This window comes from Acanthochromis polyacanthus, chromosome 14 (assembly GCF_021347895.1).
Source record: "Acanthochromis polyacanthus isolate Apoly-LR-REF ecotype Palm Island chromosome 14, KAUST_Apoly_ChrSc, whole genome shotgun sequence".
Lineage (NCBI taxonomy): Eukaryota > Metazoa > Chordata > Actinopteri > Pomacentridae > Acanthochromis > Acanthochromis polyacanthus.
Window position 1 is genome coordinate 7317787 of NC_067126.1, and position 15530 is coordinate 7333316.

A 15530-nucleotide genomic window follows, 5' to 3' on the forward strand; every position below is an offset into this window, starting at 1 on the left:
AAAGATTGTTTTTCTGTTTAACTTTTATTGATTTTTCATTTAACAAAAAAAAAAAAAGAAAACACAACCACTATTCAGAAGTTTGAAACCCATTCTGCTGGAATGTAGCGATATCGCAGTCAAAGGAGTTTTCATCAATTCTGATCTCAAAAATATGTCAAAAATGAAGTCTAAAACCAATTCCAAAACTGTTCAACACCAGTCTTAAACCAGTTCAAAACAAAATCTAAAACCTGCCCAAAATCTGTAATAACCCAGTTCAAACCAAAGCTATAAACCAATTTAAATCAAGTTCAAAACCTTCAAAATCAGCTCTAAAACAATCTGCTCAAAAGCAGTCTTAAATCAGTTTAGAACCAAGCTACAAACAGAACACAAACTAAATCCAAAATAAGCCCATTACCTGGTCCAAATCAAGTCCAGAACTCATCCAAAAGCTTTGACAAAAAGTTTAGAACTGAGTCAAAAATATGTCAAAACCAGTCTTCAACCAGTTCGAAACCAAGCTACAAACCAGCCTAAACTAAGTCCAAAATCAGTCCATTAGCTATCAAAAACCAGGCCAAGTCAACTCACCCAAAAGCTCTAAAATAAGTTCAGAACTAAGTCAAAAAATACGTGAAAAACCAAGTCCAAAAGAGCAAACTTCAAAAACTGTTCAACACAAGTCTCAAACCAGCTTAAAACAAATTTAAAATCAATCCCAATAACTGCTCAAAAACCAGTTGTAAACCAATACAAAACAAAGTCTAAAGGAGTTCTCACCAATTCTGACCTCCATCAGTCTTTATGTGAGTCCAAAGGAGTGGTCCTATCATCCTCGTTACCTTTAAGTCTGTTGAGTATGGACTCATAAGATGCTGTCCCAGCCATTGTGTTTGCCCAGTCTCTCAAACTAGAGCAGTTAACAGCTTTCTATTGTCTCAGGATGATTCTGTGATAAATCCAACCATCATGACAGAAAAATTCACCCTCTGGGATACCTGGCATTTGAGATTTATCCCCTCAGAGACACAGTTCAGGGGTCAGAGGGGTCGCTGATCTATACCAGCTACTAAAACCTTCTCCAGCTTTCATCCAAAATGAGCACATTCTAGAGCACATTCCCATAAACAGTGTAGAAAGTTCCTATCTCTGTTTAACATTTGCAGCAGAAGTTATCCATAATTAGCCTCATTCTGTGAAGTCTCGGAGTGTTGAAACTCCCCCTTTGCTTCCCGTTCATATAATCCACAATTTCCCAGAAAGCTCGACCATTTTTCCCGTGTAAAGTCTATTCTCAGATCCCTCTGCTGTAAGAACTTCATGATAGATGACTCATCCCTCGTACAACCACTAGTCAGTTTATAAGATGGTGAAGCTGTGTGGTGCTCCAGCAGCATCTCAATATAAAGTAAGATGTTCTTCTCCTTATAATGTTTCTCCAAATTAAATGTCTGAATCTGATCACTATAAGTCAGAATGTTTGCCTCTTCATAAAGGTCAACCACTTGAGAAGCATTTAAGATCATGGACCTTCTGGGTGATTCAGATCATTGAATGTTCAGACTGACATGTACGTACGTCTTGTTGTTGTAAGGTCGACTCTCGCAGATCTCTGGAGAAAGATAATACGGTGTCCCAACACAAGTCCTGGCCAGCTCCATGGTGCTACAGTTAACAAACACAACACGCTCTGTTAAACTTCACCATTTGTGGTTTTAAAACGCACGAGTACAAACATTTGTCATTTATTGTTATTGGTTGTTTTAAAACTTTGGCTAGAGAAACAGCATTTCTAGTTTAACACCTTTAGAGCAAAGAGGAATTGAAGGTGGTTGCAAAATATCCTTAAGAAACCCAAGCAAGTCCATATGACTTTACTTTAGCACTAAGACATAACTTAGAAAGTAATGAATAAAGTTACTGTTTAATGTACATAAATGTGAGCACCTCTCTCTTTGGAGACTCCCATGTGGATCCTACTGCTGTCTGATGCTGCAGAGTCATTCCATGTCAATTCAGCAAATGCTTGTTGCACCACTTTCTCAGATCCTCCCAAAAAAATTTTTGGGCTTTATTTGGGTAATTTTATGAACAAATGCAAAGTATTATGGTTATAAACATACAGTATAAGCAGTAATGATCTAATCTAATACCCATAGTCAGTCCAAACTTAATCCTCGCCTATGATTTTAGGGTTTTAAACTACTAAAAAAAGCAATTTATACTCCTTTTACATGGTCAGAATTTTTTCCCCTTCCAAAACTTTTACCCTTCTGGTGAGAAAAGTATAGAAATGAATGAAAATAAAAAATACTGGACTGTGGAATTTCCCAAAATATCCTTATTATTTCATGGGCGACTTTATTTTGGGTTTTTCATGCCTCTATTTTAGGACTTATTCTTGTGAAAAGACATTGAAAGAATGAATTTTCTTCTTTACTAATGAAAGTTGCATAAGGTAAAAGTTTTAAAACATTAAAATAAAGCTTATTTATTGATTTATAGGCTGTTGAACTCAGGTGTAGACCCAAAATAGCCTAACTTTAGGCATTAAAAAGTGCATGTGGGATACATGGTACGCGGTTCAAATTTTTTTGGAGGAACTAGTATGTGTGAAGTATGTGTGAACTTACTTTCATATTTGTTTCTTGTGCCAAAGATGAGCAACTGCTGAATCAATTTACTATACATTTTGATCCTCGTTTTTGTTTTTAGGAACCATTTACATGACCAACTAAAGATGAAAGATGAATCTGAAGCATCAGCATCGTAGTATAAGTTACAAAGGGCATATCTGAAGTTAATTATTATATAGACATTGTTTTTTCTTTCATACAGTAACTGAATAAGAAGAAATGGCATCACTCCCAGACTGCATTCTCAGGACAGCCTCGGTATCGTATTTGACTTATCAGCTGAATTTGAAGATTTGCAAGTGAAATTCATGCACCCAAAAGGTCCCAGCAAGAAGTTCACATGGCCTAGAAAGGATGACGTAGTGTGGGTGCCTACAGCCCACATCCTCTGTCCAATCACTGCTCCTTCAACACGCCGTGGTGGACAGTACCACATATCTGGTGCAGATGATGGCCTGATTTCAGAGAAATTCAAGCAGTTCAAAGGACAGAAATAGTGGTGTGATAAGTTGGGGACAAATTACATGTTTTACATGGGACCTAAGGCAATATAACTCATTTTAACTGCAATATATTAGTTAGAATTCCTAAAAAAACGCCTATAAAACATAGTGCATTTCTTGGTTAAATTGGCCATGAAGGATTCAAGAAACAATGTTGATACTTCAGATATCAATTATTCGGATGTTTATTGTTATACAGACAAAGTTTCATGTTTCTACTCCATGTCCCACATTGGTTTCTGTGCCAATATATGTATGGTGTTTTTCAGTCTGTTTCATAAATAGGCATCGTTTTGAGGTCTAAGGAGACTAGCTAGCTCTTGGATATTTTTAGGTTAGAGAGAACTTTTAAGGTACTTTGAGATTTTTATAACATATGAACCTTGTTACTTATTAAAATTTGTGAAAAAAATGCCTAAATTCTTGAAAAATGCCATTTTCGCCAAATTTTTAAATTGCCCTGTACCACAGAGAAATGGGTATATTCATTCCAAATTTTTTTTTCCTGCTCTATTGTTAAGGTGTTTGAACCCTTCAGATCACTTGTAAGTCTATATCATCAGTCAGTTCCCAGTATTATCTTCCTAAATCAAGCCTTTCTACCTAAAATATCAATTTCCGAGTGGAAAAATAGGGATTTAAATATTTTATAACTTAGCAAATAGCAATCATATGATGTTAAAACTTTGCAAGTAATCTATTCTTATGTTGGGATAGTTAAAAAAAAAGTTTGGAGATGATCAGAGGAGGTCATGCAACAAAATTTCCTCAGATTTGTTGAAATGAGATGGAATGACTCTGCAGATATTTAATAAACTCAGAGGAAAGACTCCGAAACAGCAGGGAGCAACAAACTAAACTTCAGCTCCTGTTGGTATAAACCTGGATTACATTCATTATTGGTGTTTATGGGCCAATATTGGTGCTGAAATGTGGAAAAAGTCTTCCCAAAGTCAATTTACGCAAGTTGAAGTGCTTCGCTTGTGTAAACCTGTCCAGTAATGACACACAAATGTTGTTGGGTCCGATCTGGTAAGATGGCTGGGAAACATGAATATCTGTGCAAAATTTAGTTGCAATCAGTCCAGTAACTGTTCATACGTGTTATTCGTGTCACTCCTTTCATTCATGACCAGAAATACTTGCACGCAGAGTGTGTTTTTTCACATTTTGTCTCACTTTGCCTGCAGTAGTCAAACGCTTCAGGCCAGCAGTCTTTTCCACAACAGTGTGTTTACGTGTCCGGGTCGACAGTTTGCGGAATGATAATCAGTTGTTTGGATGTCTTCCATGTGTTACAGAGCGCTCAGTGATGGACAGCTGCAGCGCGCGTGTGTGTGTGTGTGTGTGTGTGTGTGTGTGTGTGTGTGTGTGTGTGTGTGTGTGTGTGTGTGTGTGTGTGTGTGTGTGTGTGTGAAGATGACACTGACTTACTTATTCAACATTCTTGCAATTCCAAAGTCCCCCAGCTTCGCTTTCATCCCTCCGTTGGTTAGGAAGATATTCTAGAGCAGAGGGAAGGCAGGAATGAAAGCTGGTCTGTGTTCGACCACAAAAAACACCGACCGGGCATCTGTGTGTGTCTGCCAGTGTGTGTTTGTGAGGAAACAGATATGATTGATGAAAGATAGTGATGCCTACAGAACAGTCTGTGGTCAGTTGTGTGGAGATATTCTGGGAGTTGGCGCACAGCGAGGCCTTTGTTCAGAGCAAAGCTGATCTCAGGACAGTTCAGTCGTACAAACCAGCTCTCTTGTAATGATAATACTCGTTAATTAAAAAGCTTAGCCTCAGGATCTGTGGGTAATGTTGTTTACTGTGTGTAGGTTCAGTGAGGAATGCATGATGTACAGTCTGAGGGTTACAAAAGTGAACGGCAGCTATGATCAGGATGGATTCTTGTCTACTAAAATAATAATTGTTCGTAAAGCAAACTGCAGACAAAATTATAGAAAATAATGAATCTGATATAAGACAATTCCAATAAAAAGTTCAATAAGAGAGTAGTAAGAAGCGAAGTACAGCCAGAAGAAGAACAAGAAGACCTGCAACACATGATGCAAAACTAAGTTAAAAAACAATTGCAAAAGCTGCTGAAAACCAGATCCAAAACCAAGACACAAACCAGTCCAAAGTCAATCCAAAATCTGTCCAAATTTAATCCAAAAACCAGTCCATATCAAGTTTAATACCCATCCAAAACCAACCTCTAAATAAGCTCATAACTAAGTCAAAAATATATCGAAAACCAAGTCCAAAACATTCCAAAAACAGTCTTAAACCAGTTCAGCTAAGCTACAAACCACCTAAACTAAATCCAAAATCAGCACATTACCATTCAAAAACTAATCCAAATCCAACTCAAAAACCAGTCCAAATCAAGTCCATTAAAAAAGTTCATAACTAAGTCAAAAATATGTCAAAACCAGTCTTAAACCAGTTCACATCCAAGTCTGAAATCTGTCCAAAATATTTCAAAGCCAAACAACAAACCAGCCTAAACTAAGTCCAAAATCATCCCATTACCTGTCAAAAACCAGTCCAAATCAACTCACCCAAAAGCTCTAAAATAAGTTTATAATAGAGTCAAAATATGTCAAAAATCAATTCCAAAAAGTTTTGAAAACCAGTCTTAAACCAATTCAAACAAAGCCTAAAATCGACTTAAAACATGTCCGAAACCAGTTCAAAACCAAGCTTGTAGCTTGTAGTAACCAGGCTTTGGACCTGTCCAAACTAAGTCCAAAATCTGTCAAAAATGAGTCCAAATAGAATCCAAAAAACTGTCCAAATCAAGTCAAAAACACATCCAAAACCAGCTGTAAAATAAAATTATAACTAAGCCCAAAAATTTGTCCAAAACCAAGTCAAAATGAATTCCTAACACTGTTTAAACTGTCTTAAACCAGTTCAAAGTCACCTCCAAAATCTGCATAAAATTCATTCAAAACCAGCTCAAAACTAAGCTAAAAACCAGTCCAAAAATAAGCCAGTCTGAATCTAATCCAGTCCAAAACCAGCTCTAAAATAAGTGATAAACATCGACAATCAAGTCCCAGACTAATCGAAAACTAGTCAAAAAAACCACATCTGACAAAGTAATTTTTGATAGTTTCTTAGATTTCATAGTCAAAATTAGTATAGACTGAAGGATAAAGATTAAATAATGTAAGCGGCTGTTAGCTGGGATGAAACAGAGCCACTAGACTAAGTGTATGTCAGAAAAAAATGACATTGTGGGTCACAGTTTGACCTGAAAGTGTGTTTTTTGAACTCTTTGGTGCTTCAGATCAGGTAAAGTCGGGGTCGACAGTGAATGAAGTGGATTTGTGAGCAGCAGTGAAGCGGCTCGGTACCTGAGCTTTGATGTCTCTGTGGAGAACCTTCCTGTCGTGGATGTGTTTGAGGCCCAGACAGATCTGAACGAACCAGTCCACGATCTGAGAAACAACACGGCTCAGTTTCACTCCTCACGTTGGATTTTTTCACATTTAGAAACAGAAAATAAACAAAAATCCATATATAGTTTTCTGCCTATTTAAAGTTTTTTAATTGCTTTTTGCTAAATCCAATGAAGTTTTTGTCTAATAAATATATATAAAGAATACACATAATAGAATGTTAATTTATCAGTTTACAATGATATTAAAGAGAAAAATATACCTTTTTATATTTGAAAAGCTGTAAGAATCAAATAATTTGTCATTTTTGCTTACAATTTAAGTCAATTAGGTGACTTCAGTGTGATTTTTTCCTAATTTTTGGGTGATATTTTTTAAGTATTTTAATGGTCGATCTGCTTTTCTGCTTAAAGACTTTTTTCAATAGCTTTTTGCTGAAGTTGCATTGTGCAGAAGTCCATTTAAGGTATTGTCTTATAATAAATATATCTAAAGAAAAGAAAAGAATGGGCATAATAGTATGTTAATTTATCAGTTTACAGTGTTTTTGAAGAGAAAAGTATAGGTTTTTTTATACTTGGCACATTGAAAGAATCTAAATTTTGGCAATTTTGTTCAGAAAATTAACAAAAATGATCAGTTACCAAAATCCCAACTGCTGGTTAATTTTCTGTCACTTACTGATTGATCGCTTTAGACGGGAAATATTTAGAAGAGTAGAGGGTGAAAGAAAACATAACATTTAAGTCAATTAAGTCACTTTAGCATCCAAAACTAGCTCAAAACCAAGCTATATTTATGAATTTTAAAAGTCGTTTTATTTGGTTTTCTGCTTACTTAAAGTCTTTTTTGTTGCTTTTTGCTAAAATTGCAAAAAGATAAAGTCAATTCCATCCTTCTCCGGCTACAGAACAGTTATGTTTCTGTGTATACATCAGTATTAGCAGTGAATTCAGATCCAACACTGTGGGCCTCCAGTCTCCAGTAATCTGTTACCTGCTGCTCGGTGAACGGATTTCCTCTCTGCATGTTGATCTTCTTCATCAGATCTCCTCCGTCACAGAACTCCATCACGATGTACAGGCTGCCTCTCTCTAAACACACATCCAGAAGACACTTTAACGGTAATTTACACTTATTAATAAATGACAGAGATGCTCACAAACTCACCTTGAAATGAGCCGATGAAGGCGACGATGTTCGGGTGGTTCATTTTGGACAGCAGCGTCACCTCTTTCTTGGACGCCTCCTTTTCCTTCGCAGACATCTGAGCAGCAAACACGTAAATAAACGTCAACCTACAACAGCTGGTTGATTAAACAACAAGCTCTGGGAGCTGATATATTGGATAGCATTAACTTTTAGAAATTTTATCTCATTTTAAGGGCATAACATAACATCTAAAAATAATAAAAACTGCACCTTGTGTGAGCCCCAGTTGCACATCAGAAATAAAATGGTGAAAAATTAAACATAAAACCCATACAAAAGCAAATAAAACACCAAAATCACACAATAAACACAAACAAACTAACTGATGGAGTCTGGTGACTATAAAATGAATGATAAAAAGGCTTCTGCTGCTTGTTGGAGAAGGGTCAAACAGTAAGATAAAGTGGCAAAAATGTAAAATATAAATGTATATTCTTGTGCCAGATATTGCACAGAAAGCAAACAATACATAACATGAGAATAAATGCAGTGAGTAGAAGAAAAGTAGTGAGATACAAGTATTAAACTTAAACTGAAATTAATTAAAATAATTATACTAAATAAAGACTAGAATAGAAAAGTAATACTGACAATGATACTGAGGTAGTTATTTAATATTGCAAAAGACATTGACACATGACACAAAAATTAAATATTGCACCAGAAAAATTAAATGAAAATGAAATATTGAACCTGAAATTTAAAATATTGCACATAATACTGAAACTGATGACACCGCACAAACTACTGAGAAAAAGTACATGTTCTGAATGTAGTCTGAATTTTAGCAATGTTGATGATTTTTGGGCGTCTAAAATACATTTCGTTGTCATCCATTGCAACTAATACATTAACTATGGATGAGGAACTAAAACAAACCTATAAAAAGCCTAAACTAACCCTCTAATGGACTCAACATATAAATAAATTATACAAATAAATTAGAGCTTAATAACATAAACCTTTATCTTTACCAGCTGTAGCACTAAAATTATGAATGCATTTATATTTATTATCCAATAATAGCCTGTAATATACATTATTTTACTTTTAAGTAGCCATTCTGCTCTACACATAATAAATAATTATGCATATTTTGATCTTCATTTTAGCACTACATTATAATATTTCCACTTTCATTTAAATAAATTACTTCCCCCAGTGTTTTGTCTCATGAAGAGCCAAAATAATGTATAAAATGTCAAGACTGCATATTGAAGATGTGTATGAACTACAGACTATGAAGTGTGTGACCTGTAGGAGGTAAATTCAGAGTGTTGTACCTTCCTGAGGCTGATCTCTTTGATCACACACTGAGCTCCTCCTCCTTTGTCTCGGACCAGGAAAGCTTTTCCAAACGCTCCTTCTCCGATCTGACGGACGACCTCATAGTTGTTCATAACACCTGGAAGATCTGCGGCAAACGAAAAAATAACTTTTTATGCAGAAGTACAAACACAGGAAGCATTTCTGCTGCTGTAACAAACATGTATGAGGTTGGACAGGGTTGCAGATACTGAGAAATCAGCCAGATGTTCATTGTTTGGTTTATAAAGGTTTGGAAACAGTGAAAAATGTCCTTAGTTTCATAAAGCTGATGTGACAAATACAAATGTCTAGTTTTGACCAAACCACAGTCCAAAAACCTCAAATGAGTCACTTTACCGTGGTAGTAAAGAGAAAAACATATGTTTCTTATATTGGACAAGCTGGAAGAATCAAATATTTTGGCATTTTTGTTTGTAAAATTAACCAAAACGATTCACTGATTACTAAAAAAACCAACTGCTGGTTAGTTATATGTCAGCTAATCGGCAGAAAATGCTAAATTTGAAAGATTACATCAATTAAGTGCTTAAGCATGACAATAATAAGTAATCAGAAGTATTGCATTGTATTACTGAAGTAAAAGTAGGAATACCTGAAAATATTGAAGTCAGAGTTCTGTATTCAAGCTTGTACTAAACATAAAAACGTAGTCAACATGACAAGATACTATTATAGGATTTAACACAGCTAGTAGGATAACAATAATAATAATAATAATAATAATAAATAATAGTAATTTTAAAAAAAGCAGTTTGAAGAAGTCACCATGAAGTCCTTTTAACTTTTCTCTGGGTATTTTTTTATTATGATGATTTTTTTTGATGGCACTGCGTAGAAAGGGAAATAATCAGTAGTTGTTGTTTATAAAGTACTTTTAGAAGAACACATAGACCTAAAATGCTTTATAATTGAAAAATTAGACTTAAATATTAAGCTAAGAACCTATAGCATTAAATAAAGTATACATCTATACAACAAAATAAGGTTAAGACCCAACAATATCATATATAATACAATTAACCAACAAATGTAAATCTAATGGTTAAGACCCTACATATTTTTTTAAATGATACAACTACCAGTTAACTTAAATATTACGTTTCAGACCTGACAATATTACATAGAACATAAATTAACCTGAACTTACTTGAAGATTAGGACCCAATTATATTACATAAAACTAAAATAAGTTTTAAATATTATGGGTAAACCGTCATTATTCATATACAAATAAGCTGACTAACTGAATATATTAAGGTTAAGACCCTACAGTATTAACCCTACAATATTATATGCATGTAAATAAACTAACAAGTTTAAATATTAGAGTTAAGACCATCATACTGTACATAATATAAATTACCCTAACGAGATTAAACATTAAAATTTAACTCTACAATATTATACATAATAATAAATAAAACTAATAAGTTTAAATATAAGACTAAGACCCTGCGGTTTTATACATAATAGAAATAAACTGACTAAATTAACATTAATAGCCTACAGTAGTATACACTGAACCAAATTTAAGACAAATAACCTACAAATTTATAATGGGACTCCAAAAACCTCCAACATTTTTTAACTTTTCAAACTGACTTTAAAAGAATCTTTACTCTTTTCAGAACAGAGGACGAGTGAGCAGGCCGTTGCTATGGAGACGGAAACACAGCTAGCCGCTAGCCTCCTCAGTTAGCATATGTTAACATAAGTTTACCTTCGATAAACAAAAAAAGCGGCTTTCCTGCTTATTACTGTCAGATAATAGTATTCACTTACCTTTTAAGATGGCAGTACAATTCTGACAGTGAACCAAAACGGCGGCGACGAGTTACAAAGTCTAAAGACGGTAAAGTGTCTGAATTCTGTCTTTTAAAAAAAGCGTTTAACTACGGCAAGCGCGACGGAAGACGAGGTGCATGCTGGCAGCTGTAGTTTTAACAAAAAACGAGTAGAAGCTAAATTTTTAACAGTATAAACACAATTGTTTTCCAATTAATACTACCCAGGAGTAATAAAGTTTTGCTTATTCTTGAGATTAATCATTTTGTTAAATTATTGATGATTATTTTGGACAGGTTTTATTTTGTAAGTGGAGAAAACAGTAAAGTAGCCTAATATGAAAGAAAATAAATAATTCATCAGCTGAAAATTTCTACTCTTAATTGTTTCAGTAATTTTCTCAGGCAAAAATACCAACTATTTCAGTTCTTGCTGATTTCTGCACTAAAATTAATTTTAATCTGAATTTTTGGGGATTTAGGATTTTCAGTCACACAAAGAAGATATTTAAAGAACAACTTGTACTTTAAAATATAATACTAAACAATATATACTACAACAACAAATACAAACAATATAAAAGACAAACATAATATTGAGCTAGAATCTAATTAAAATCACCAAGATCGAGGTAAGAACAAAGACAAACTCGAAACAAGATGCTGAAACAAGCACAACTCGAATGACTTGAAATTACAGAACTGAAAATATGAATTTTTTTAGTAAGAGATGTATTAAATAAACAAAAAAGTAAGATTCAAAGTTCCCTCATCTGCATTTTGAAGATGTTTTTGCACATCTCAGTGTTCAAATTTCATGGAGGTTTTATGTATTTAAGCACTAACTCAAAGAATGATTTCGAGCTTATCGATTGATTCTCAACTTATGATAAACAAAGAATTTTATTGATAAAGTAGCAAAACCAAATGTGAAAATGATTGAAACTCAGACTAAAAGAACAGTTACTCAGTGTGTTCTCGCTTTCTTCTGTTAGTGCTTCAATCTAAGATGCCACTTGAATGTAAATTAGGTATTTTATCAAATAACATGAAAATATTGCTTAGATGTTTTACAATTGAAATATTTTATGATCATATTCCTGTTTATTGTTGCTAAGATGGCAAATTATCACGTAGTGGTGAAAATAACTGGTTTTGTGAATTTCAAAACAACTGTGGAACACCTACATTTCAAATTTTACAAGTGTGTAGCTTGTAAAATGTTAATTTTCACACGATCCAGTGCAGTGACGACTCGTTCATGTCTGAAATCACAGGGAGAGTTTCACCTGTCCAGTCTGTAATCAGAGCCGAGTGCAAAGACACGACCCTAAATTAAATCTTTAGCGTAGCAGCAGAGGTTTAGTGCTTTATTCGCAGTCACAGATCATGTTGCTGCTGTCAGATTTTAGCCATCACACCCCAGAATGATATGCCAGGCAGCCATATGAGTGTATGTATATATACAGTTGTGCTCATAAGTTTACATACCCTGGCAGAATTTGTCAAATGTGCTCCATTCTTTAATGAAAACATGAACGATCACAGCAAATACAATTGCATGACAATAAATAGCTTTGTCCGAACACCAGCCCTAAATGAAAGAAAAATGTTTCCATTAACAAACATATTTGCTGAAAAATAAAGGACAATATTTCACAAATTTGGCCAGGGTATGTAAACTTATGAGCACAACTGTACTACAGCATGTTTATATACATGTACGTCTATTTATGTGGATTCTTTACCTTCAAGACCGATGTCACAACCTGGACAGAAAGTTCAAGTGTGTTAAATGTGTATTTATAGTAACTGCTGAAGACTTCAGGAATTTATGTCAATAAGTGAGTAAATTCAGAATAAGTAAAGTCATTTTGTCACATTTTATGCCGTTTTCATCTTATCTTTAAGCAATTTGAAAAAAAAAATCTGGACTCGCTTTGAAAAGTTTTGAGTCATTTAGAGATTAATTCATTTTGAAAACTTGTTGTGAGTTGATCCCACATGAACAGAGGAGAGCGTCCTGATTTAATCAATTCTGTTTCCATTTGACTGAATTTGCAGAGTTCTTACTCACTTTGGATGACTTTTTGAGTCAATATTGTCAAATTGTCAGTAATTTTGGGTGATTCTGTGACCATTTTGAAAAAAATTTCAGTCACTTTGGAAAAGCTTTAATCATTTTGGAAAATTTGAATCAGTTTTTGAGTTTGGAGTCCTTTTAGAGAATTTTAACTCTAAATTGAAGTCATTTTGGAAACATTTTTGTCAGTGGATCCCACATAAAAAAGGAGAGCATCTTAATCATTCCCGTTTCTATTTTACAGTCAGTTATAATCACCCTTCTTAATGAAGAAATCTAGTTATAATTATGCTGTTAAAACATTACATTTAATGAATATCGGCTCCAAATATCAGCCATCGCGCTTTCTTGATAACCAATATTGCACTGGTATTGCCCTTAAATAACAAAACCCCCTCCCTAGTTTAAAGTGTAGCAGCTGCAGTAAAAAGCAAATCTAGAGTCTGATCAATCTGACAAGGCTGGAGGTTTAATTTATAAAGGAAGAAACATCCGTTACATGGATAATTCTGCCATTAATTTGATCATTGGTGACAATATTCTACTAACTTTGGATCAAACCTCCTCTCTGGTCCTTCAAGGTGACCCTCCGTCCACCGCTAACATCTGGCACATTTCCCATAATCCCCCAGTGTCTCTGATGAGCGCTTTAATCACGGACAAATTTCCACTGTGATCGTATGACACGCCGGCCGTGACAGCTGATCCTGTGTCAGTCCTCTGAGGCTACATGTGACGACACGACGGTGACACAACAGCAAACAGTTCACCGGCAGCTTCCAGACAAATGACATGAAAGACGTGAAGAGAAAACAGGACAAGATGCTGGTTTTTGTTTCGTTTATTGTGTTGGTCTGTTCATATCTTTAAAGAGATTATATACACAAATTAGTACAACAAGAAGAGTTATCCAAAAAATTACACATTCAAAAAAAGGACAGACGACCCTCGTGAAAAAGATTTTAACGCGAGTGTGTTTTCACGTGTTCTCTCTGATTTGAAAGTAAAATTTTTCTTCTAATTCGACTTTTTTTAAAGCTACGTGGGAGACGCACACGTCCACACTCTGACTTTAAGATCATTTTCCAGCTGAGAAACAACAGGCGCAGTGTATTAATAGCTACAGCAGACGAAATACAAAAAACAAGTCCCTGGACCGACGAGTTCCAAAAACCAGTACGAGTGGTACAAAAGTTGCCCTTTTCTTGAAGGTTTATATTTGAAATGAAAGACAGGCGAATGCTGGATTCACTCGTGTCTATTAAAAGAAATGCTCATGCTACTTTTGCAGTTACTTTGATTAAAATTATTTACGATTGGATACTCAGCCGACTCTTAGCTAGTTATTTTTCTGAAAAGATTCCCAGAAGAAGCTCCCCTGTACAGAAAGTGGAAAAATACACGACTCTTCGCCTTTTTTTGTTGTTTTCTTTTTAAAACTCATTTCACAATCACTGAAAATTTACCAAACAGTTTCACATTTCACTCCTCTCACTCACTCAAAACTACCTGAAGTAAAAGGACAGGAAAAAAAAAAAAGGACAGGTGAGGATTAAAAACAATCTCACTGCACGCCAGTGACTTTAAGAGTTGTGAGACGGCGAGGCGTCTTAAGGCTCACAGATCAGAGTCTCCACCACAAACTTGTTCTCGAAGTGACGGATCTTGTGGCAGTTCAGAGCTTCACGCTTCTGCAAACCTGCGAGATGAACACACATTATTTTTATATCATCTGTTAATGAATTTTTGTGTCTTGTGATGTTGCTGAAATGAAAATAAACTCGCCCTGCCTTTCAGTGGTGAAGCTCCAAGACTTAAATCCTTCTCAGGGAGGGAAAACCAAACATCTACCTGTTAATGCTGGAAGTATTTCATGCTTTTGTTTCTCAAAAATCCAAAAATCTCCATGATGTATCATCTCAAAACAGAGTTAAATTCTTCTCATGGATAGAAAACCTAACAGTGTTGGTTTCATCTACCTGTTGGAGGACAATACTGGAAATATTTCACATTATTGTTCATCAAAAATTCAAAAGTCACCATGATTTATCATCTGGAAATAGAGTTAAATTCTTCTCATGGATAGAAAACCCAACAGTGTTGGTTTCATCTACCTGTTGGAGGCTAATGCTGGAAATATTTCACATTATTGTTCATCAAAAATTCAAAAGTCACCATGATTTATCACCTCTAAATAGTTAAATCCTTTGCAGAGATGGAAAACCAAACATCTACCTGGCAATGCTAGAAATAATCCTTAATTTTGTTTGTCAAAAATCCAAAAGCCACAATGATTAATCTAAATACTGGAGTCAGAATGCAGAAAATATGCTGGTAAAGAGATTCTCTCATTCTGAATCCAGATTCTTTTTCACTGTTAACTTAAAAATAAAAGCTAGACAACATTTTTGTCACCATCTTATATTCCTACTAAATGAGAAATGATTAACTTTTTAAAAATTTATTAAAAAGGAAAGTAAATCCTGAATATCTGTATAGCAAATAGTGTTTTTTTCCATTTGCATGTTTGTTTAAATTTCTGGATATCTTTCCCTGTGTGTCCTACATGTGGTGTTTTCATTCTGCTAATTATAAAG

The 15530-nt window shown here is 34.7% G+C and overlaps 2 protein-coding genes and 1 long non-coding RNA gene across 5 annotated transcripts in view; all 3 read right to left on the reverse strand.

Annotated features, from left to right (window-relative positions):
• Nucleotides 1-10994, reverse strand: part of LOC110959567 (serine/threonine-protein kinase Nek5) — a 28938-nt gene extending 17944 nt beyond the window's left edge. The window contains exons 1-7 of one of the 2 annotated variants that reach the window (XM_022206459.2): nucleotides 10849-10989; nucleotides 9021-9151; nucleotides 7696-7792; nucleotides 7522-7619; nucleotides 6481-6564; nucleotides 4559-4629; nucleotides 1564-1650 (exon numbers count right to left, since the gene is read on the reverse strand). In XM_022206459.2, the coding sequence (XP_022062151.2) occupies nucleotides 1564-1650; nucleotides 4559-4629; nucleotides 6481-6564; nucleotides 7522-7619; nucleotides 7696-7792; nucleotides 9021-9137 (554 nt within the window). In that variant the 5' untranslated portion in view covers nucleotides 9138-9151; nucleotides 10849-10989. Of the gene's footprint in view, nucleotides 1-1563; nucleotides 1651-4558; nucleotides 4630-6480; nucleotides 6565-7521; nucleotides 7620-7695; nucleotides 7793-9020; nucleotides 9152-10848 lie in introns of both variants that reach the window. The other variant, XM_022206460.2, reaches the window with a different exon arrangement.
• A 2765-nt stretch (nucleotides 10995-13759) lies between these two features.
• LOC110959565 (integral membrane protein 2B) overlaps nucleotides 13760-15530 on the reverse strand; it is a 33004-nt gene continuing 31233 nt past the window's right edge. For both annotated transcript variants that reach the window (XM_022206457.2, XM_022206458.2), the window contains exon 7: nucleotides 13760-14632. In XM_022206457.2, coding sequence (XP_022062149.1) covers nucleotides 14544-14632 — 89 coding nt within the window. In that variant the 3' untranslated portion in view covers nucleotides 13760-14543. The remainder of the gene's footprint in view (nucleotides 14633-15530) is intronic.
• Nucleotides 14829-15527, reverse strand: LOC127537113 (uncharacterized). Its single transcript, XR_007946598.1, has 2 exons — nucleotides 15122-15527; nucleotides 14829-14986 (listed from the first exon to the last, which is right to left on the reverse strand). It is a non-coding gene; the product is annotated as an uncharacterized LOC127537113 (long non-coding RNA).